The 20,859-nt window shown below is 58.0% G+C and overlaps 1 protein-coding gene across 1 annotated transcript in view; it reads left to right on the plus strand.

Annotated features, from left to right (window-relative positions):
• The window catches only part of Chd5 (chromodomain helicase DNA binding protein 5), a 50,113-nt gene that overhangs the window by 15,110 nt on the left and 14,144 nt on the right, over positions 1-20,859 (plus strand). The window contains exons 9-32 of the mRNA XM_048783564.1: positions 70-86; positions 1,523-1,559; positions 1,715-1,966; positions 2,210-2,421; positions 4,495-4,626; positions 4,717-4,825; positions 5,638-5,829; positions 5,912-6,112; positions 9,423-9,560; positions 9,645-9,766; positions 10,479-10,652; positions 11,008-11,149; positions 12,238-12,369; positions 14,483-14,600; positions 15,589-15,713; positions 16,431-16,662; positions 16,883-16,993; positions 17,210-17,382; positions 18,193-18,367; positions 18,823-18,915; positions 19,146-19,234; positions 19,456-19,589; positions 20,001-20,145; positions 20,534-20,693. Coding sequence (XP_048639521.1) covers positions 70-86; positions 1,523-1,559; positions 1,715-1,966; positions 2,210-2,421; positions 4,495-4,626; positions 4,717-4,825; positions 5,638-5,829; positions 5,912-6,112; positions 9,423-9,560; positions 9,645-9,766; positions 10,479-10,652; positions 11,008-11,149; positions 12,238-12,369; positions 14,483-14,600; positions 15,589-15,713; positions 16,431-16,662; positions 16,883-16,993; positions 17,210-17,382; positions 18,193-18,367; positions 18,823-18,915; positions 19,146-19,234; positions 19,456-19,589; positions 20,001-20,145; positions 20,534-20,693 — 3,415 coding nt within the window. The remainder of the gene's footprint in view (positions 1-69; positions 87-1,522; positions 1,560-1,714; positions 1,967-2,209; positions 2,422-4,494; positions 4,627-4,716; positions 4,826-5,637; positions 5,830-5,911; positions 6,113-9,422; positions 9,561-9,644; positions 9,767-10,478; positions 10,653-11,007; positions 11,150-12,237; positions 12,370-14,482; positions 14,601-15,588; positions 15,714-16,430; positions 16,663-16,882; positions 16,994-17,209; positions 17,383-18,192; positions 18,368-18,822; positions 18,916-19,145; positions 19,235-19,455; positions 19,590-20,000; positions 20,146-20,533; positions 20,694-20,859) is intronic.

Genomic DNA, 20,859 nt, shown 5'->3' on the forward strand with positions numbered 1-20,859 from the left:
TGCTCGAGGCCCCGCCCCCGGGCCTGTGTAGCTTCTGAATGCCCTTTCTTCGCAGCTACCGTCAGCGAGAGTTTACTCTGCCCCAAGTGTTTGGCACAGACCTCATTCCCTTAGCCTTACTGAGCGTTCAAGAGCCAGGCTTTTGTTATTCCCATTTTTAGATGAGAAAATTGAGGCTCAGGAAAGGAAGTGAAGTGACTTAGGGCCACACAGCTGCAGAACTGTCCACTTCGACCCAGATCTTCAGAGCCATCCTGGCCCTGGCTCTGTCCCAAGACTGGGGTAATGGGACACTTGAACCCCAGTTTCTTACAGGGAGGCAGGAGTGCTTCCCCTCACTGCTACTCCTTGCCCCTCAGTGACTATAGGCTTGTGAAGGCCTTATGCTCTGAGTTGGCCCCCACTACCCTGCCACCCAAGTGATGGACCTCCCTGCCCTGTGGTCCTGCCTGTGCTGTGGCTAGCCCTGGCCAGTGTGTACCTGGGCTTGTGTTCTGTCTCTGCATGTGTGTCTCTGTTGCATAGGAGCCTGGGAGCCCTGTTGGACAGGTGCAGCCTTTTTAGCTGTTCTGCAAAACCCCCTGTGATGAGAGGTGGCAGGAGCTTAGTTCTGTCCAGGTCCCTCCCTGTAGGTAGGGATGGAGGTAGGTCAGGGTTGGGCAAGGAGGTGTCCCATCTACCTACCAGAGCCAGTGGGGAGGAGGCTGGTACTACTTGACTCCCCGTCTCCTCTCCTCCTCTGCTCCTTGGCCTTTGCTCTCACTAGGCTAAAGCAAGGCTGGCTGTGGTATGCAGTGTATACCTGAAAGCCTTCCTGGGTGGTTTGGCACCACAGGAGTCCTAGATGTGGAGGAAGGTGAGGCCCTATTTTGAAGACGAGAAAACAGACTCAGGGCTGTACCTAACCCCAGGTGGCTTGACAAAGATATGTGGACAGGTGGTGGCAGGGGTGGGACCTGCCCTCTCCAGCAGAGCTGCCTCTTGACATGCACAATCTCTGCCCCAGCCCAGCTGTGGCTCAGAACTGCCTCCTGCAAGGGCCAGGGCTGCTCAGAGCCCTTTCAGGGTAGCATGCTCAGTGCACAGATGGTGGATCTGTGGCCCCTGCATTTCTCACTTCTGCCAGCCAGCAACTCCCTGGAGCCCAGCGTCCATCAGGACCCCAGTATGTTTCTGGGCTGATGGAGACTGGGTTTCTGACCCAGCCAGCTCAGATACACAGTGCCTGGATGGTTGCAGCCCCGCCTGGGGTGAGGCAGGGGGACAGAGCTGCATTGTCCTTCAGTGCCAGGCAGGAGCTTGTGCCCCACAGGTGCTTGTGGTCAGGATATGATGTGGCATGTTTTCAGGTGGGTTTAAGCAGGGAATGGGCAGTGGGAGGACCCATAAGTGGGGGAACGCTGCAGTCTTGGGCTCTGCTCCCTGCTCCACCGTTCCTTGCTGAGTGGGCCACGTTTTCTCCATCTGTCCTGTGTGTATGGCCGTCTCCTCACCTGGCTCAGGTTTTCCAGGTGTGAGGAAGCTCACAGTCAAGTGCAAAGCACGCACATGGACTCAGTGTTGCCCATCTCCTGCAGGCACAGCATGTGCTGGTTCCCGTGGACAGGGGTGGGTGCCGTGGAGTCACTGTGGTATGCCTCTGGCTTGGGGACTCTGCATCTGGTTGGAGGGAGCCTGTGTGACAGCCTGATGTCGTGGGAGCCCTGGGGTGCAGCCCTGTACCTATGCCCTGAACTTGGGGACCCTTCTGTGTCCACAGTGTCCCCCACTGAAGGGCAAAGTCCAGCGGATCCTACACTGGAGGTGGACAGAGCCCCCGGCTCCCTTCACGGTGGGGCTGCCAGGACCAGATGTGGAGCCGGGAATGCCCCCACCCAAGCCTCTGGAGGGTATCCCCGAGAGAGAGTTCTTTGTCAAGTGGGCCGGGCTCTCCTACTGGCACTGCTCCTGGGTGAAGGAGCTACAGGTGAGGCACGTGGGCAGGTGCGGCTGTGCTAGGCATGGCCTGGTGTGAGACTCTTGGCCCTCCTGGATGATGAGGAAGGGGCTGACACACAGTGCCTGCCCACTGGGGGAAGGGCATTGCTGGGAGTGGGCAGCTGAGGGGGAGGGTCGTCCTGCCTGGATCAGGGCTGCAGGTAGGGAGCTGGGTGAGGGACACAAAGACACAGCCCACCTGCCTCTGGTAACTGCCGGGCTCTGTGAGCAGCTGGAGCTATACCACACGGTGATGTATCGCAACTACCAAAGAAAGAATGACATGGATGAACCGCCACCCTTTGACTATGGCTCTGGTGATGAGGACGGCAAGAGCGAGAAGAGGAAGAACAAGGACCCTCTGTACGCCAAGATGGAGGAACGCTTTTACCGCTACGGCATCAAGCCCGAGTGGATGATGATCCATCGCATCCTGAACCACAGGTGTGTGCCCCGGGTGGTGACAGCCCTGAGCCTCACTGGAGGTGGACACCTGTGGAGCTGGGACCAGTGGTCCATTCACTCTGTAAGATGGGCACAGGGCTGGGAGCCTGGACCCTTTGGGGCTGCTGCTCAGAGCCACGTATGGGTGCAGTGGGGCAGGAGGAAGAGACCACGGGCTCCCCGCTGCTGGTGATCTGACTGTCCAGCTAGAAGGGCTCTCTGCCCAGGATACACTTGTACGTGCTTGTAGAGGGCAGTGGCAGAGTCATATGGAGAAAAGAGGAACTTGACAAGCAGCCTGTAAACCTTACACAGAGCGGAAACCTCGCATTCCTGGGACCCTGCTGAGTCAGCTGGATGCCCTCAGGAGGGTTTTGAGGACCAGAAAGGCTGGGGTGCAGGGGTTTAGCGTCTCCACGTTTATCACAGCCGCCAACATCGGGCAGTGTGGGGGACCAGCAAGGTTAAGTCAGTGTCCCAAGCCTCACAACAGGTGGCAGAGCAGAGGGAACAGGTGCATCTGGGGGGTAGGATTACTCTCTTAGCCACTGTGCTAACCTCTGTGCCTCTGTGGCAGCTTAGTTGAGCAGTCTGGGAATTCTCCAGGTGACTTGGTGACCGTAGGCTGCAGGAGGCCAGGACGAGGAGGGTTCTGAGAGAACATTTGGCTTCCACGTGGTGGGCAGTGGCAGCACCTGCTGATTCTCTAGCTCAGGTGCTAGGAAGCAGGTGGTGGCCACCAGGGGGCCTTGGAGGGGGACCCAGCTTGGAGTACTGTACTCCCTGCTTGCGCCCTGAATTACTGGCTCTGCCTTTGAGGGGCTCAGGATCCGGTGGCTGTTCCTGCCCTGCGTGCCTTGGGTAGTGTCTTGATAGTCAGTTTCTGGGTGCTACATGCTCCATTTCCACCCCAGCTCCCCATTTTTCTGGGATTCATGGTTGTGGGCTCCCTGTGCCGTCTGTCTTATGAAGTGGGCTGCTGTCAGGCTGAAGGAGCTTGCAGAGGCCTTGCTGGGGTGGCCTTCAGGGCGGAGAGGCTGTGCAACTTGAAAAGGCTCCTCCCTTTGACTGTGAAGTGCCCCCACCTGTCTCCAGACTTCACTGAGAGTGGCCCTTACTGAGGGTCAGTATCTAGAGAAGCCTGAGCCCCCAGCGTCTACCTTTGTTAAACTGCATGTTAAAAGCAGTTTTCCTCTGTGCTTCCAACGTGGAACAGGTAACTCTCCCCTGGACTTATTCCCTGGAGCCCATGTACCAACCAATTATTTGCTGAAAAAGAATCTACTGGTTTCCATGGTGACTGGGATTGGTCTTGCTTCTTGATGGTGTCCAGGCCAGCTGCAGCACTGCTCATCCACTTCTTGGCCTGGCCACTGCCCTTTAGGGGTGCATGGCCCCCCAGCCCAGCTGTGTTTCCTTGGCCTGGTCACCTGCTCTACTTGGGTGGAAGTTCCTGAGGATCCTCCTGTTGGCCAGAATCAATCTGTGTGCTTCTGGGCTTGTGCATCAGGTCCAGTGCCCTTGGGGCTCTTTGGAAGAGGCCATCCCACCTGTGGGAATTGCATCTTTGCCTGTTTTTTAGAGAAAGGCCCCTCACCTGGGATGGATACTGCTTTTTTTATTTTTCCCCCAATTTTAAATACAGTTTTATTTAGGACATTGCATTTTCCAGTCCTTTGGGTTTTTAAAGTTAGAAAACAGACAAGACAGAGGAGAGAACTTTCTATAACAGAGATTCCGAGTTCCTGTGTCCAGCCTGTGACTGGATGTGACTCATCCCTGCAGCAGAGGCTGGAAAGGACTCTGGATGCTGCTCCTGACTCCTCAGTGACCCTTTCTCTTCCAGTCTGTCACTTATCAGAGACCCTCTTCCATTGTGTGTTCTTGGGCAAGCTGCTGTACCTCTCTGGAGCCACTGCCCTGGCACCCTCCTCCTGGGTGGGCCCAGAATCCCAGGGGACCACTAGCACAAGTGGTTGTGCATCATGTGAGGCCCCCTGCATCATCGGCCCACACAGTGGCCACTGCCTGGAATGGCTGCCCCTCCCTCATCATCTATTTGCTGTGTTGCAGCTTTGACAAAAAGGGGGATGTCCACTACCTGATCAAGTGGAAAGACCTGCCCTATGACCAGTGCACCTGGGAGATTGATGACATCGACATCCCCTACTATGACAACCTGAAGCAGGCCTACTGGGGCCACAGGTGGGCTGCGGGATCCAGCCACCAGGTGTGGGCCCCTGGGTCCCCCTCCTGACTTGAACTCAGCTCTCCTGCACCCATGCTCTTTCCCAGGGAGCTGATGCTGGGAGAGGACGCCAGACTGCCCAAGCGGCTGATCAAGAAGGGCAAGAAGCTGAAGGATGATAAGCAGGAGAAGCCGCCAGACACTCCCATTGTGGACGTGAGTTGAGAGCTGGGCAGCAGGGTAGGATGGCCAGGGCTCCCTGGCCCAGGCTTGGCTGTGGAGGAGGGCGCGTTCTCCGGGACCCTCATGTGCTCGGACTCACCCACATGCCCACAGCCTGGCAGTAGGTGTGCCAGTTACACACCATTCCTACCTGTGAGGCGCGCTGGCCGGTGCATTCAGCAGAGCTCCCTGGGGTGTCTAACAATGCCTGGCCCTTGGGTGGCAGTGGGGGGTTAATAAGCCCTGGGCCGTGTTCCAGAAGCATCTTCTCCCAGGGCCCTGGGCAGGGACACACAGCAGGGTGTCAGCTGTGTGGGAGAGGCAGTGGGTCCAGTCCCTCAGGAGAACTTTCATCAGAGAGGCGCCTGCAGCCACAGCACGAAGGGCCCAGGTGATGTCCTGGGCCAAGTGGAGGTCCCCAGATCCACGTTCATTCTGTCACTCACCCAACAGTATGGACAAGTGCCCCAGCGTCAGAGGCACTGTGTGGGGCATCTGGGAAGCAGGGAGCAGGATTGGGGGGGGGGTCATGACAACCTGGGTTAAGACAGAGAATGCAACAATCAGATGTCCCTGGAAGGAGAAGTACAGGGCCAGCTGGGGAGGACCTGTGGCAGCAGATAGGCCAGGCAGGGAGTCGGCCTTCTAGCTGAGGCCTGAGGAGGGGCTGGGGCGACAGGGAGGAGCAGGAGGGTTCCAGGGAGGAGCAGGAGGGTTCCAGGGAGGAGTAGCTACCTGTGCAGAGCCTGGAGGGTGGACCCCGTGGCCCAGGACTCAGCGTGTCTGCACTTCTCCCTTCCCCACAGCCCACGGTCAAGTTCGACAAGCAGCCATGGTACATCGACTCCACAGGTGGCACGCTGCACCCCTACCAGCTGGAGGGCCTCAACTGGCTGCGCTTCTCCTGGGCACAGGGCACTGACACCATCCTGGCCGATGAGATGGGCTTGGGCAAGACAGTGCAAACCATCGTGTTCCTGTACTCCCTGTACAAAGAGGTGGGCATGCTGGCAGGTGGGTGGGCAGAGGCTGGCGCCAGCTCTGGGCAGACAGATTCACTGCCTCAGTCTCTCTTGGCAGGGCCACTCCAAGGGGCCCTACCTGGTCAGTGCGCCCCTGTCTACCATCATCAACTGGGAACGTGAGTTCGAGATGTGGGCACCCGACTTCTACGTGGTCACCTATACGGGGGACAAGGAGAGCCGCTCTGTGATCCGCGAGAACGAGTTTTCCTTTGAGGATAATGCCATTCGGAGCGGGAAGAAAGTGTTCCGCATGAAGGTGAGCGTCCTTGTCCCCGGAAGGTGCCTGGTCTCCCAGGGGCCCAGAAGCCCTGCAATGTGCAGTGCCCCTTCCCTGCCCCGTGGAGGTGAGGTGCAGGCTGGCACAGGGCTTCTGCAGAGGAGACTTCAGGCTGGTACCAGCATCTTAAACAGAGGTGCTGGCCTCCCTGTGAAGACTCTAGGGGAAGATCCAGCCTTCCTGCTGCTTCCTACCTCTGGTGGCGTCCCTCGTCTTGGTCCGGTCACCTGGTTTTCTCCCCTTTGTGTCTGACTTCTGTGTTCTTATAAAGACACCAATTACAGTGCTCACACAACCACCTGATCCAGCATGACCTCAACTAACTGTATCTGCAAAGACCCGTTTGCAAGAAAGCTTCTAGGTGGACTGGAGTTTAGGGAAGACGTTGTTCAACCCTGTACACCATCGGTGTACCTCTGGCAAGTCGCTGGGTCTCTCTGTGTCTTAGAGTCTTCTCAGAAAAATGGGGCTAACAGACCCCTTTACACAGCTGTTGGGGGAGGGTCATGGTTAGGAAAAGCTGGGCAGGGCCTCCTGACTTCATACTGCTAACCCCCAGGGGCTTTGTCTTAGGGCAGGCGCTGAGCCAACAGCTCCTGTCAGGAGGAGGGGGCCGAGATTCTGCATTTGATTTACTAGGACTTTTATTTATTTATTTATTTTGCAGTGCTGGGGATGAACCCAGGGCCTTGCCCTTGCTAGGCAAGTGCTATACCACTGAGCTAAATCCCCAGTGAGATTCTGCATTTGAAACAAAGTCACAGCTGACACGGATACACCAACTTCTGGTACCTTGGCCACACATTGGGCAGAAGAAGGTGGTGCATCAGCAGGCCCCAGCTAAACATCAGCACTCATGTTAGCTCCTGTGTTGGGGGCTGGCAGTGTCTCCCAGGCCCTCCAGAATGTGTTGTCTTGGCTTTGTTGATGGTCTCTGAGCAGCCGTTCAGGTTCCTAGGAGAGGCTCAGAAACTGTCTGCTGAAGGAACAACAACTGGATCAGTGTGATCCCAAGGTGGCTTTTTAGACAGATGAGCCTATGAGCCTGGGGGGTCACAAAGAATCCCCCCTTAGCTCCCTCTGGGGTCTGGCTATGGCTGGGCACTTCAAAGTCTTCACTCCCTTAGTTATTATTTTATATATTGTTTATTTTATGTACTTATGATTTTATATATTTTTCAACCAGGGATTGAACCCAGGGGCGCTTAACCACTGAGCCACATCTCCAGCCCGTTTTATTTTTTATTTTGAGACAGGTTCTCAATAAGTTGTTTAGGGCCTTACTAAGTTGCTGAGGCTGGCCTTAAACTTGTGATTCTCCTGCCTCAGCCTCCTGAGCCGCTGGGATTGCAGGCATGGCCACTGCTCTCCGCTCCTCCCTTATTCTATTAAAAAATTGTGGTAAAATGCACATTTACCATTTTAACCATTTTAAGAGTACATACTCAGGAGTGTTAAGGACGTTCACGTTATCCTGAAACCAGTCTCCAGAACCCTTTCCACCTGGCAGAATGGAAGCTGTCTCCATTAAACACCGACGCCCCATCCGACACCTGCCAGCCCCCGGCAACCACCTCGTGCGTTCTGTGTCTGAGACTCTGACTCCTCCAGGAGCGTCAGGCCGGTGCAGTCGTACAGCGTGACTCCTTAGCAGAAGGCCTTCAGGGTTCATCCACTGTGAGGCCTGGGTCAGAGTGGCCCTCTGTTTTCAGGCTGAGTGTTCCCCACCGGGTGGATGGACTGTGTTTTATTTCATCTGTGGACGGGCCCTTGGGCTGCCTCTCCGCCTGGCCGTCAGGAACAGTGCTGAGGACGTTGGTTGTGCCGCTGTCTCTCCGCGTCTCCATCCACGCCTCCCTTGGGGGTGCACTCAGGGCAGGGTTGCAGGACCACAGGGTCATTCTGTTTTTGACTTTGTGAGGAACAGAATGAGCTCATCCAGTCCTCGTGGCTGTCCTCACTGACCTGGGTGAGGGGCCTGGGGCTGGGGCCGGGAATAAGCTGATCAAGGTCCCAACTCAAGAGGCTGGGGCTGGTACAAAGCCTGTGGCCAGCTTTCCCTCTGCCCCTCTCTGATCCCCCCACACAGGCGCTTGTCACTGGGAGAGACGGGTGTGGACTGGCCGGGATGTGGGGTCCGGTGCCGGGTGGGAGTGCAGGGCCCTTCATTCAAATGCAGGAGAGCTGCTTCTTCCTTTCTTCATGGGTTTGTCTGACCCGCCGTTCTGTGTTTCAGGTATTTAATGTCCCCTTCCCTTGATCTGGAGACAGTGGGTGAATGCAGAGCCTCAGGGCGCCGGGGGCCCACCCTGTAACTTGGGGCATAGAATGTGCACCTAGCCCCCTCCCCACCAGCATTCAGGCCCAAGCCAAGTGTGACAGTGGTCACTGAGCAGAGGCAGGGGAGCAGAGACCTGTCCCACAGATGTGGGACCTCAAGTGAGGCTCCCAGCTCCAGCCATGTCCCACCATCCCACAGGACTTTTTTTTCTTTTTTTACAAGTTACAAACTCAATATTAAAACGATTCAGAATTTCACATCAGCAAATACGAGGCACGAAACGCCCAGTGTGGAGTCCCTTTCTTCTGTTTGAGCCCTGACTCTGCCATTTGTTACCTGGGAGAGTTCTCGAGCCTGAGGTCCCGTGAACTTTAAGTAGGGACAATGACAGTTCACCTCTTAGAGTACTGAGGATAAGAGGAGAGCTGAGGAAGTAGTGCAGGGCTGGCCCCACACCACCTGAGCAGTGAGCAGCAGCTCTCCTGTTTTAGTAACAGTCATCCCCGCCCTGCCACCCATGGGGTCCCTGGGACTGGTTCTGGGACCCACAGGACACCAGAATCCTCAGGTGCTCAAGTCCCTTGTATAAAATATGACGGATGCCCACCCTCCCATATACGCTGTCACCTGTAGCTTCTTGCAGTGCTAACTTACAGGACACTTATGACTTTTGCTTACGGGTGAGTGGCGTTTGGATTGTTCAGGGCATAACAGCAAGGATAATGACAGGTGCAGGATTTCTCCTAAATACTTCCCACCCAAGGTTGGCTGCATCTGTCAGTGTGAAACCACGGTACGGAGGGGAAACTGGGTTGAGGTTTCTTTGTCTGCAGCACTCCCCTCTTCCGGGTTCTGTCCTCTGGGCCTCAGCTGCCTCCCTCTGTCTCCCCTCCTGTCCTGGGCTGGCCAGGCTCCGGAGCTCCAGGTCCCCATCCCCCTGACTCTGCCTCGCAGATCGGTCTGCTCAGCCCCCAGCTGCCTCCTCCCCAATGTTCCCCTTCCCTGCAGAAAGAAGTGCAGATCAAGTTCCACGTCCTCCTCACCTCCTACGAGCTCATCACCATCGACCAGGCCATCCTGGGCTCCATCGAGTGGGCCTGCCTCGTGGTGGACGAGGCCCACCGGCTCAAGAACAACCAGTCCAAGGTAGGCAGTGCTGGCCGTGCGGCTGGGGGCCACTCAGATTGGGGTCATCTTGTGCCCCCATGACTGGCCCTCTGCTCCCCGCAGTTCTTCAGGGTCTTGAACAGCTACAAGATCGATTACAAGCTGCTGCTGACGGGGACGCCCCTTCAGAACAACCTGGAGGAACTCTTCCATCTCCTTAACTTCCTGACTCCAGAGAGGTTCAAGTGCGTCCCCTGTGCCTGGCCGGTGGGGTGGAGGTGCCTGGGGCACAGTGAGGGCGTTATCAATGTCCTGGGGCAGGAGGGGCGTGGCAGGGCTCTGCCATGCTTGGTGGATCCCAACTGCTGCTAAGCCTGCGATTTCCCCTCAGCTCTGCCCTGGAAGGCCCTCCCCAGGGCACCTTCTGGGCTCTGTGTCCCCTGCCCTCTTTCCCACCTTCAGGTGACCCATGTGAGCAACAGTGATGGGAGGCAGAGGCCAGGGCGGGGGAGGGTGGAGATGGAACCTGCTTCCCCAGCCTCCTTGTTACCCACACCACATTCCTGCTGAGAATGAGGGGCTCAGGGTGAGGGGGGCTGACTCTGGAATCAGGAGGTGTTGAGCCGGAAGCAGGTTTTGGCCGGCTGCATAACCTTGGACCTGTCGGCTTCAGTAGCTGGTTTGTCGTCTGGTTGACGGCTCTGGAGAGCTCCCACCCAGGATGCCTCAAGGATGGAAAGATCCTGTGTGGCAGAAAGAGAGGGCTGTGGCGTGTGGCTGACACAGGCTTTGGCAGAGGCTGACGGCTTCTTAGGGCAGTGCCTGGGCCCCCTGTCCTACGCCCTGTGCTGCCTGAGCTCTCTGCCCCGGCCCCTGTACCCTAACCCTGAGTTGCTCTGCAGAGGCCCGTGTGTCCTGGGCCTCTGCTGCTGGCCCTCAGCCCTGTCTGTGTTGCAGCAACCTGGAGGGTTTCCTGGAGGAGTTTGCTGACATCTCCAAGGAGGACCAGATCAAGAAGCTGCACGACCTGCTGGGGCCCCACATGCTCCGGCGGCTCAAGGCCGACGTTTTCAAGAACATGCCGGCCAAGACGGAGCTGATCGTCCGCGTGGAGCTGAGCCAGATGCAGAAGTGCGTGGCCGGGCTCAGCCACCTGGGGGGTCACCTGCCTCTGCCCCGCCCGAAGGCCCCAAGCTGGCCTTCCTGGGCCCCTCCCTGGGATGGTGGAGGCCTGGGCTCACCTTCGCCGACCCTTCCGTCTTGGGGCTCTTCTCAGATCGCCGTGTCTGCGCTGCCTGAGTTCTAGCCGGGTCTGGCTCCCGACCATTTGCCGGGTGATTTCCCCTGGTGGCCCCACCTCTGGGGCTCCACGGGGTCTCTCTGCCAGAGCTGCCTGGCAGGGGCCCCAGCCTCCCTGAAGGGCAGAGTGAGCCCCTTGGAGGCCGGAGGCCGGGTGTACAGAGCGCCTTGCCTGTGTCCATTGCAGGAAGTACTACAAGTTCATCCTCACGCGGAACTTCGAGGCGCTGAACTCCAAGGGGGGCGGGAACCAGGTGTCCCTGCTCAACATCATGATGGACCTGAAGAAGTGCTGCAACCACCCCTACCTCTTCCCTGTGGCTGCAGTGGTAGGTGCCTTTGCCCCCGGGCCTTGGGCCCTCGGGCCCTCAGCTCCCCCTAGGACCTGGAGGTGGCCTGGGTCCCCTTCATGCCAGAAGTTCTGAAACCTGCCTTTGTCCACTGCCTGGCTCAGTCTTCTTCTTCCCTCGGGCCCTCCCCATGATGCATAGAGTCAAGGGGCCACCAGGTCACCCCAAAGACCCCTCTGTTCCTAGTGCCAGGGCTCCAGGGCAGGATTCGAGGGCTGTGCCCAGTCCCTAAGGGAGTGTGCCACCAGCTCCCAGGGGGAGTCCAGCAGCCACGGGTGAGATGCTAAACCCTGGAACCATATATTTCAACCCCAGCACTATGTCCTCAGGAAAGTTAAAGCTCCTCTCTGAGCCCCGACATCTTCCTCTGTAAAATAGGGACAGTAGCAGTGTCTACCTGGAAGGGATCTGCTGGGGGTCAGAGGAGCGCGTGCATGTGGCACACCCTTGCAGAGGGCTCGGCGCCTGGCGTTCTCGGTGAATGTCAGCCTTCACCACCCCAGTATCCCTGCCATTGGGTTCTAGTTTGAACCCTCTGCAGTTCTTCCTCCTTGTCCAACTCTGCTGAGCTGGACAGGGATGTCTGTCCTGGGGTGTCCCAGCCTAGGGCAGCCTGAGATCCTTGTTGTGAGACTCAGGTGGCAGAGTATTTTGTGGGACTTAACTTTCTGATTAACCTGCCCAGCTGGGGTCAGAGGGTTGCCCTGCTGGATGTACCCAGTGAACGCAGGGACAAGGCCAAGTTCCTGCTAGGAAGGCTGGCGTGGCTTCACCCTCTCTTGGCTTCCTGACATCTCAGGTCTCAGGTCTCAGGTGCCAACTAGGGAGCAAGACCAAGGACAGGGCTGGCAGGTCTGTGCCCCACCTGGGAACATGGTGCCGGAGCCAGAGCCCACGTGATCCGCAGCCCATCCCGTGCTGTTGATCCAGCTCTGGTTTGGGCTTTGTGCTCAGCAGGGCAGACAGGGAGTTGGCCCGTGGCTAGACCCTTATCTATCCCCTGCAGCCTCCTGGGTGCCAAGCCAGGGAGGGACGCTCACTGTGGCCCTCTTCTGCTGTGTCCCCAGGAGGCCCCTGTCTTGCCCAATGGCTCCTACGATGGCAGCTCCCTGGTGAAGTCTTCCGGGAAGCTCATGCTGCTGCAGAAGATGCTCAAGAAGTTGCGTGATGAGGGGCACCGTGTGCTGATCTTCTCTCAGGTGGGCCACCCAGGAGCCCCAGCTGACACCCTGCAGAGAGCACTGGTGCCTCGATGGCTGAGTGCCTGCCTTGCCTGGGCCCTCAGGCACTAATGCTGGTCCATGTGGCTTGGGTATTGAGGATCATTCCCTGGTGTGCCCTGGCGGGAAGCAGCCAGTGGCTGGCTGAGGGCAAAGTTCAGGAGCCCCTCTCCCTGTAGATGACATCTGCTGTCAAGATCAGCTCCACCCTCTGCCCTGTCACGCCTCCTCTGCTCGCTCTCACCCTGGCAGCCAGGCCTGTCATTAGGGGGCCCTGGGGTTGGTTTGGGAGAACAGTGGGGCAGCTCCAGGGGCCCCTCTCTCCAGTGTGATCCCGAGGTTCACTGGCAACATTCCTGTTGGCACAGAGAGGCAGGGCTGTTCAGCCTCAGGTCAGCTCACTTTTTCCTCCATTCCTTCATTTGCGGCCACTGTCTATCAGGCTCGGTCCTAGGCCCATGGGTATAGCGAACAATGATCTGGCTCCTCCTCTCCATCTGCCTACTTTAGAGAGGAAGAGTTTATGAGACAGTTGCCTGAGTCTAGTCAGCTCTGTGTTGGAGGCCGTAGTGATGGGCCTGCAGGATCCTATGGTTTGACCTCGCCTGGAGGTCAGGCCCAGCCAGGCCACTGCTCACAGCCAGAGTGTGGAATCCAGCTCCTCTGCACAGAGGTCAAGCAGAAACAACTGCTGCTGTCTGCAGCCCTGATCACACCCCAGGAGGGCAGTGGGCTGGAGTCCCAAGGAAGTAGGCAACCTGTGTCTGGAGATGAACCAGGCAGCGACTGGAACTTGGATCCACATTCCTCCAACACCACTGTCCACATGAGACCTGATCTGGCAGAGTCCGCCTGGGACCACGTAGAGTGGACTGTCAGAGCGCCAGAAATGTGTGCAGAGGGAGCCCGACAGAGGCGGCCTCCTCCTGTCCAAGTGAGCCAGCAAACCCAGACTCCCAAACTCACAGTGGAACTGGCTGCTAAGACATCCCACAAAACCATAATTAGAATCCACATCAAAACAATGATAGAATGGCCTGAAAAAGACTTTCAAGAAACATGTTGAGGGTCCTCAAAAAACTAATGGATTAACCAACACCTATAAATGAAGAAGAATTTATTTAGGAAAAAGCAGGAGGCAATAAAACCAGAGCACACAGATAATTCTGCAGAGGAATTTAGTCACTGAAATAAAACACTTCACCAGGCTGGATAAAGTTTTTACATCAACGAAGAGAACACTGATGAATTAGAACCTGGTACCGAGGAACTTCCTAGGATGTAGCTAGACAAAGACGAGAGAAGGAGCATGGTGGTAGCCTGTGAGGCCCCAACAATCATCTGATAGGAGATGGAGAAGAAAAACCAGGGAACCATGGAAAGCAAGACTTGAGGAGTTTATGGACTTGGAGAAAGACATGAGGTCTCAGACCTACAGTGTACTCTAGAGCTCCAGCAAGGTCCATAGCAGTAAACCAAGCCCTCGGCACCTGGTAGGGAAACTAGCACTTCACACCTGCAGCTTACAAAGGAGAGGGCCAGGACTGTCCATCAGTAACAGGTGGCAGAGAGGATGGCAAAATCTCCATGTACCGAGGGAGTGCCTGCTGGTAGTTTCATATCCAGCTGAACTATCTCAAGACTGCTGGGCCGTCAGCAGGGTTAGGGGTGCTCAGCAGAAACTGCCTTTCTTCTGGGGAAGAGTGACATCAGGGAAGATATCACAGGAGGCGATATTTGAGTTCCCCAGGCAGAAAGGGGGGTGGGGGGGTATTGTGGGAAGAGTCTGGTTGGGAATGTCTGTGGGGGGAGTGAGTATTGGGCCTCAGAGCCTTGACTGCTGGCTGAGGAGCTGGGACTCCATTCTGAGGGGCATGAGCAGGGGAGGCTGCTGCTCAGGGTCACGTTTGGGCTGGTCTGGAGGGTGGATTGGCTGCTGGATGGTTGGCAGCCATATTCTCCAGAGTCCTGTCTTGGGTCTGCCTGGGTCCTTTTTGTCTCCCTACTCAGTGGGCTGCCCTCTCCTCCCCCATCCATGGCCCTGTGGACTCCTGGCTCCATGGCCACTCCTCACGCACCCCTCTCCCTGTAGATGACCAAGATGCTGGACCTTCTAGAAGATTTCCTGGAATACGAGGGCTACAAATATGAGCGGATTGATGGTGGCATCACCGGGGGCCTCCGGCAAGAAGCCATCGACAGATTCAACGGTACCCACCCCACCTGAGGGTTCTGACTAGGACCCCACTTCAGCCTCCGCTGCAGGCCAGGTTCTTAGCTGGAACCCAACTCATGTTGGGTGGACTCCACAAGTGACCAATGAAAGCTGACTAGTCCTTAGGTCATGACTGTGTTCTCTTAGGGTCCCTGGGGATTGAACCCCATGCCAGCACATGATAGGCAAGGGCTGTACCACTGAGCTACACCCCAACCTTTTTAGTTATTATTATTATTTTTTAATTTTGAGACAGGGTTTTGATGGGTTGCCCAGGCTGACTTTGAACTTGTGATCCTCTTAGCCTCCCGGGTAGCTGGGATTATAGGTGTGCACCGCCATGCCTGGCTTCTTAGTTTTAAATGCTAAAAGGATTTGTCCTAACGGGCCTTCTAGGGTCTGTTGGGGTTTTAGGAATCCACTTGATAACACTTACTTTGAACAGAATTAGAAAAGGACAAGATGAAAGGCAGATGGGGGAGGGAAATTTCACCTTTGTCATCAAATGAAGCTGGTACTGAGGGTCTGACTGGCACGCTGGGCCTCTACTGTGGACACCAGATAAAGCCCAGTTACTAGCAGAGCCTGCCACTGACGCACATGGAGGGTGTAACTTCCGAGGGCCTGGCTGCTGGCCTCTCGAGGGCTCTGCCGATATTTGCCGGCTGCTGGTTTGGTTTTTGCTCATCTGGGCTTTAAAAATTGGCTTCCTTCTCATTCTGGCTTCCTCCCTTTGGACCAGAGCTCGGAGCGCTCATTGTCTGGGCCTAAGTGGCCCCAGGTGGGCTCCTCCCGCCTCCCTGAGTGCAGGTATGGCTGCCCGTCTGTGACGGGGTCACTGTCTTGTCCTGCTTCTTTGCCAGGGACCTGTTGCTGGGGTTTCTGCCCATGAAATCTCCTCCCACCCTCTGCCTGCCATCCATCTGTGCCCTGCTCAGGTGGCACCATTAACCCACCCTCACCTGTTGGCCTCTCTTTCTCAGCCCCCGGGGCCCAGCAGTTCTGCTTCCTCCTCTCGACCCGGGCGGGTGGCCTGGGCATCAACCTGGCCACGGCAGACACGGTCATCATCTACGACTCAGACTGGAACCCGCACAATGACATCCAGGTCTATGGCCCCCCTGCCACCCCCATCCTTTGTACCCCCTGACCGTGCTCCTGACTCCTCCCTAGTTCCCTAGGCCTCCCCCTGCGGCCTTAGTTTGGGGTCGCCCTCCACCACAGGCTGAGGCAGTGCAGAGGGAAGGACCATACAGCCACATCCTTGCTGTTGGCTTCCTCCTCCTCCCATCACCGTCATTTGTGATGTACACATGGAACTGCCACCTCCTGTAGAGAGGCCTGTTCAGGGGTCTGGTGTCAGGCCTTTCCCNTTGCACAGTGGAGGAAACAGACCCAAGAAGGCCGGGTTGTGCAAGGCACAGAGCAAGCTGGCTGCTAACCCTGGTTTGTCCTGTCACCCTCAGGACCAGCCCTTGCTGCCCTTGAAAGGTGGCTGTTTGTTTGTAACGTGTGCTCTGTGGTCCCATTTGCCGTCCCTTAGGGAGGTGCAGCCCCATCTCCCCATGGCCCACCACCGTGTGGCTCCCTTTCCAGGCAGCACACAGACCACTCTCCCCTGCACGCACCGGCAGTCACAGTTAGTTCCACCTGCCAGGCGCATTTTCATCCAGTCCCAGCCTGGCTGCCACATCCACACAAGGCTGGGCATTCGGGTGACTCTCTCATGGTTATGAACTCATGGGAAGCTCCCCAGCCCATGGCACCCCACCCCATACCCAGCGTCCTCAGTCAGATCCTGGTACTGAGCTCCAGGTCTCCCCAGGCCTTCAGCCGTGCCCACCGCATTGGGCAGAACAAGAAGGTAATGATCTACCGCTTCGTAACCCGGGCCTCTGTGGAGGAGCGCATCACGCAGGTGGCCAAGCGCAAGATGATGCTCACCCACCTGGTGGTGCGTCCGGGCCTGGGCTCCAAGTCGGGGTCCATGACCAAGCAGGAGCTGGATGACATCCTCAAGTTCGGCACCGAGGAGCTCTTCAAGGACGACGTGGAGGGTGGGCCTCCCTTCTACAGGAGTCTGGTGGGGGTTCAAGGGTGACCCTGCGTGAGAAACCCCTGTCCAGGATCCCTACCAGTCCCACCATGCACAGCCTCACTCTCCTCAGCTCCTGCCCGTGTCTCCTTCCTCAGCGGGCCAGGGTGGCATCTGTCCACTGCCCACCAACCCTGCAGCCCCTCGTGCCACCACACCAGTGCCCTTCCTCTGCCCTCCAGGTATGATGTCGCAGGGCCAGAGGCCTGTAACGCCCATCCCTGACGTGCAGCCCTCCAAAGGGGGAGCCCTGGCTGCTAGCGCAAAGAAAAAACACGGCAGCACCCCGCCAGGTAGGGAGGCCCACTTGAGTCCAGCCCAGAGCTGATCCCGTGGTGAAGGGGTTCTCCTGCTGCTCCCCCCAGGGAGTGGGGCTGTGGCACCTGTGCAGGTTACAGCCAGGTTTTCTCCCAAGGGGTTGCTCTACTCCTTGGCTCAGTCTGGAAGAGACCAGAGGTTGGGCTTGAACACTCCCTCTGTCCCCATAATGCACTGTGTCTGCTGCTCAGGTGACAACAAGGACGTGGAGGACAGCAGTGTGATCCACTATGATGATGCGGCCATCTCCAAGCTGCTGGACCGGAACCAGGATGCCACCGACGACACGGAGCTACAGAACATGAATGAGTACCTCAGCTCCTTCAAGGTGGCGCAGTACGTGGTGCGCGAAGAGGATGGCGTGGTAAGGTCCCTGGACTGCCTCTGCCTTTCTGTCTTGTGATCCTCTGCTGTGACTCTGCCCCATCAGGCCCCGCCCTGAAGCCTTGCTCCACCCACAAGGACCTTCCCTCTTTAGTGCTCTGCTCATCAGGTCCCGCCCTGCCAGGCACCCCCCTGCGGCCTTAGTTTGGGGTCGCCCTCCACCACAGGCTGAGGCAGTGCAGAGGGAAGGACCATACAGCCACATCCTTGCTGTTGTCTTCCTCCTCCTCCCAGCACCGGCATTTGGGATGTACACATGGAACTGCCACCTCCTGTAGAGAGGCCTGTTCAGGGGTCTGGTGTCAGGCCTTTCCCCCCTGTCCACTGGGCCCCTCCCAGCCTTGCCTGGGGCTGCATTTGGCCTGGCTGGACCACTCCTGTCTGGAACACTCCTGCACTGCTGCCTGGAATCTTCTGCCTTCCCCACCCTGCAAACCCCCTTCTCCCACAAGAACCTTTACTTCTTCCTGAACTCCCCAGGCACCGCGTGCTAATTAATTGTCCTTCCCCTTCAAACCAGGAGCCTCCTGAGGGCAGGGGCTGGGCCTTGTCAGCCCTGTAACCTCACACAAGACCAGGAAATACTGTGTAGTGACTGAATGACTGCAGGAAGGGCAGGGAGAGGAAGACCTTTGGGTGGGTGGCAGGGAAGGCTTCCTGGAATAGGCAGGACTCTCAGTTGCTCCTTGAGCCCGAAGACGGTGGTAAGGTTGATGGCGAGGCTCCCCAGACAGGCCAGGGATGCCTGTCCAGCCAGCTGTCCTGCTAGCCCCTGTGCCTGTGTCCCCAGGAGGAGGTGGAGCGGGAGGTGATCAAGCAGGAGGAGAACGTGGACCCTGACTACTGGGAGAAGCTGCTGCGGCACCACTATGAGCAGCAGCAGGAGGACCTGGCCCGCAACCTGGGCAAGGGCAAGCGCATCCGCAAGCAGGTCAACTACAATGACGCGTCCCAAGAGGACCAGGGTGTGTGCTGCGGCTGGGAGACCCGGGGGTTCTGGAATGTCAGAGGACCATGTCTGCAGGAGCCCCTGTCTGGTGCAGTTCTGCAGGCAGGGAGGTGGTTGGGGAGGCTTCTGGGAGAAGGGGGCTGGGTGGGTTGGGGGTGTTAGGAGGGGAACGAGGCGGGTATCTGTCCAGTGACTTCTTGCACGTGGTGTGAGGTTGGGCAAGCCTTCCTAAGTCTGTTTCCCTGTCTGTAAAGTGGGATGGGATGGGGTCATTCTTAGTGTATTCCGTGGTGTGATTCCTAAGTAGTGGAGTTGAGCTATTAAGTGAGCTCACAGGAAGTACCTGGTGACCGCTGTCAGTGTCACTGTCTTCGCTGGGCTGGGGTATAGGGCTTGGCCTGGCCCTGGGGGTGCCGAGGGTTGGAGGTGGGCTTCTGTTTGCACACATGCGCTCTGCCTGCCTCCCTGCAGAGTGGCAGGATGAGCTCTCAGACAACCAGTCTGAGTATTCCATCGGCTCCGAGGATGAGGATGAGGACTTCGAGGAAAGACCGGAAGGGCAGAGTGAGTATCCGTGCTGGTGACCTGGTCGGCCGTGGGCCCTGGTCTGCTGTGGGCCCTGGTCTGTCGTGGGCCCCTGTGGGCCCTGGTCTGCTGTGGGCCCTGGTCTGCCGTGGGGCGTGGCCGGGGTCCTACTAGAGGTAGTAGCAGGAGGATTCCTGAGGTGGGCTGGTGAGTGGGGTGGGGAGGGCCCCCTTGGCCCTACCTGAGGGTTTGTGGCGGCTTCTCCCCAGGTGGACGGCGGCAGTCCAGGAGGCAGCTGAAAAGTGACAGGGACAAGCCCCTGCCCCCTCTTCTTGCTCGAGTTGGCGGCAACATTGAGGTGGGGCCTGCCTGTTCCCCGTCTCTCCCAGTTCCCCGTTCCTGCCACCCCTGGGGTATGGAGGAGGGGCTGGGGGCTTGTCCAGGGTCATATGCCAGGTAGAGGTGAGGCAGGGAGGGACCCCAGGGGCAGGCTCCCCCGACCTTCTTTCTCTCCCATCTCTGAGTTCTCTGTACCCACTGTCTCTGACCTGACCCACGCCTGCTCTCTGCCCTGCCCAGGTCCTCGGCTTCAATGCCCGACAGCGGAAAGCCTTTCTGAATGCCATCATGCGCTGGGGCATGCCGCCCCAGGACGCCTTCAACTCCCACTGGCTGGTGCGAGATCTCCGCGGGAAGAGTGAGAAGGAGTTTAGGTAAAGGGACCAAGGTGGTGGCCCAGGTGTGGCCTCCCAGTGTGTAGGCCCTCCCAGTATGCAGTCTGCTGCTGCCAGGCTCAGGACATCTGGAAAGTTCACTGTCGTGTGGTCTTGGAGGGGTGCTGGTGGGGTGGCTGGCAGAAACGCTAGCCGGCCTGTCTGCCTAGCCCGGCTGGCAACACTACAGTGGGGGACATCTGGGTCTTCCAGGGTGGGGCCATCCTAGGAGGGTCCCCTGCCAGGAGGGCTCCTCCCGTCCTCTCCCAGAGCCTGGCCCAGCAGGCCAGGTTGGGAGGTGAGCTGCGGTTGACATTTCCAGCCAAGTGGTCCCCTGGGGTCCTGCCAGCCTCCTCAGAGGGTCCTTGATGGCCCCCCACTCCCTGAGCCCCAGTCCCCCCACCACCCCAGAGCCTATGTGTCCCTCTTCATGCGGCACCTGTGTGAGCCGGGGGCGGACGGCGCGGAGACCTTTGCGGACGGCGTGCCCCGGGAGGGCCTCTCCAGGCAGCACGTGCTCACGCGCATCGGGGTCATGTCACTGGTTAGGAAGAAGGTGGGTGAGTAAGCCTCCACAGCGCCCTTCCTGGTGCCTTCCTGGGTTCCTGGCATTGTCCCTGGGGGTCAGCAGCAGAGGGCAAGGCAAGTGCCCGGCCCAGGCCACATGGCTGCCCAGGGTCTGAGCCAGCCCAGAGGAATCCCAGAAGCCTTTCTGGGTGAGGGGCCCAGATGGTGGAGACGAGGATGGTGGGTCCCAGGGTAGAGGACACACAGGGTGACGGGGTGCAGGGGGTGCTGGCCGGGGAGTTTGTGCTCAGGAGTGTGTTTGCCTCGGCGGAGGCAGCACTCACCTGAGCCTGTGACAGTCCAGTCCTGTGACTGCCCCTGGGCTTTTGGGCTGAGCTTCAACCACCACCCTCCCTGCTTCTCCCCCATGGCCCCAGGTTCAGGAGTTTGAGCACGTCAATGGGAAGTATAGCACGCCGGACTTGGTCCCCGAGGGACCTGAGGGCAAGAAGCCTGGAGAGGTCATCTCCTCGGACCCCAACACGCCGGTGCCTGCCAGCCCTGCTCATCTCCCACCAGCCCCACTGGGCTTGCCAGGTCTGAGTCTGGGCGAGCAGGGGCGGCATCTGGGTCACAGGAAGTGGCAAGACCACAGTAGCCTTGAGTCCTGTGTGCAGTCCATGAAGGACGTACCTGGAGAAGTATCTCTACGAGTGTGTGGGGTTCTTCTTTTTCTCTTGTTTTTGTGCAGTAGTGGGATTGA

This window comes from Marmota marmota, unplaced genomic scaffold (genome assembly GCF_001458135.2).
Source record: "Marmota marmota marmota unplaced genomic scaffold, marMar, whole genome shotgun sequence".
In the NCBI taxonomy this organism is placed as follows: Eukaryota; Metazoa; Chordata; class Mammalia; order Rodentia; family Sciuridae; genus Marmota; species Marmota marmota.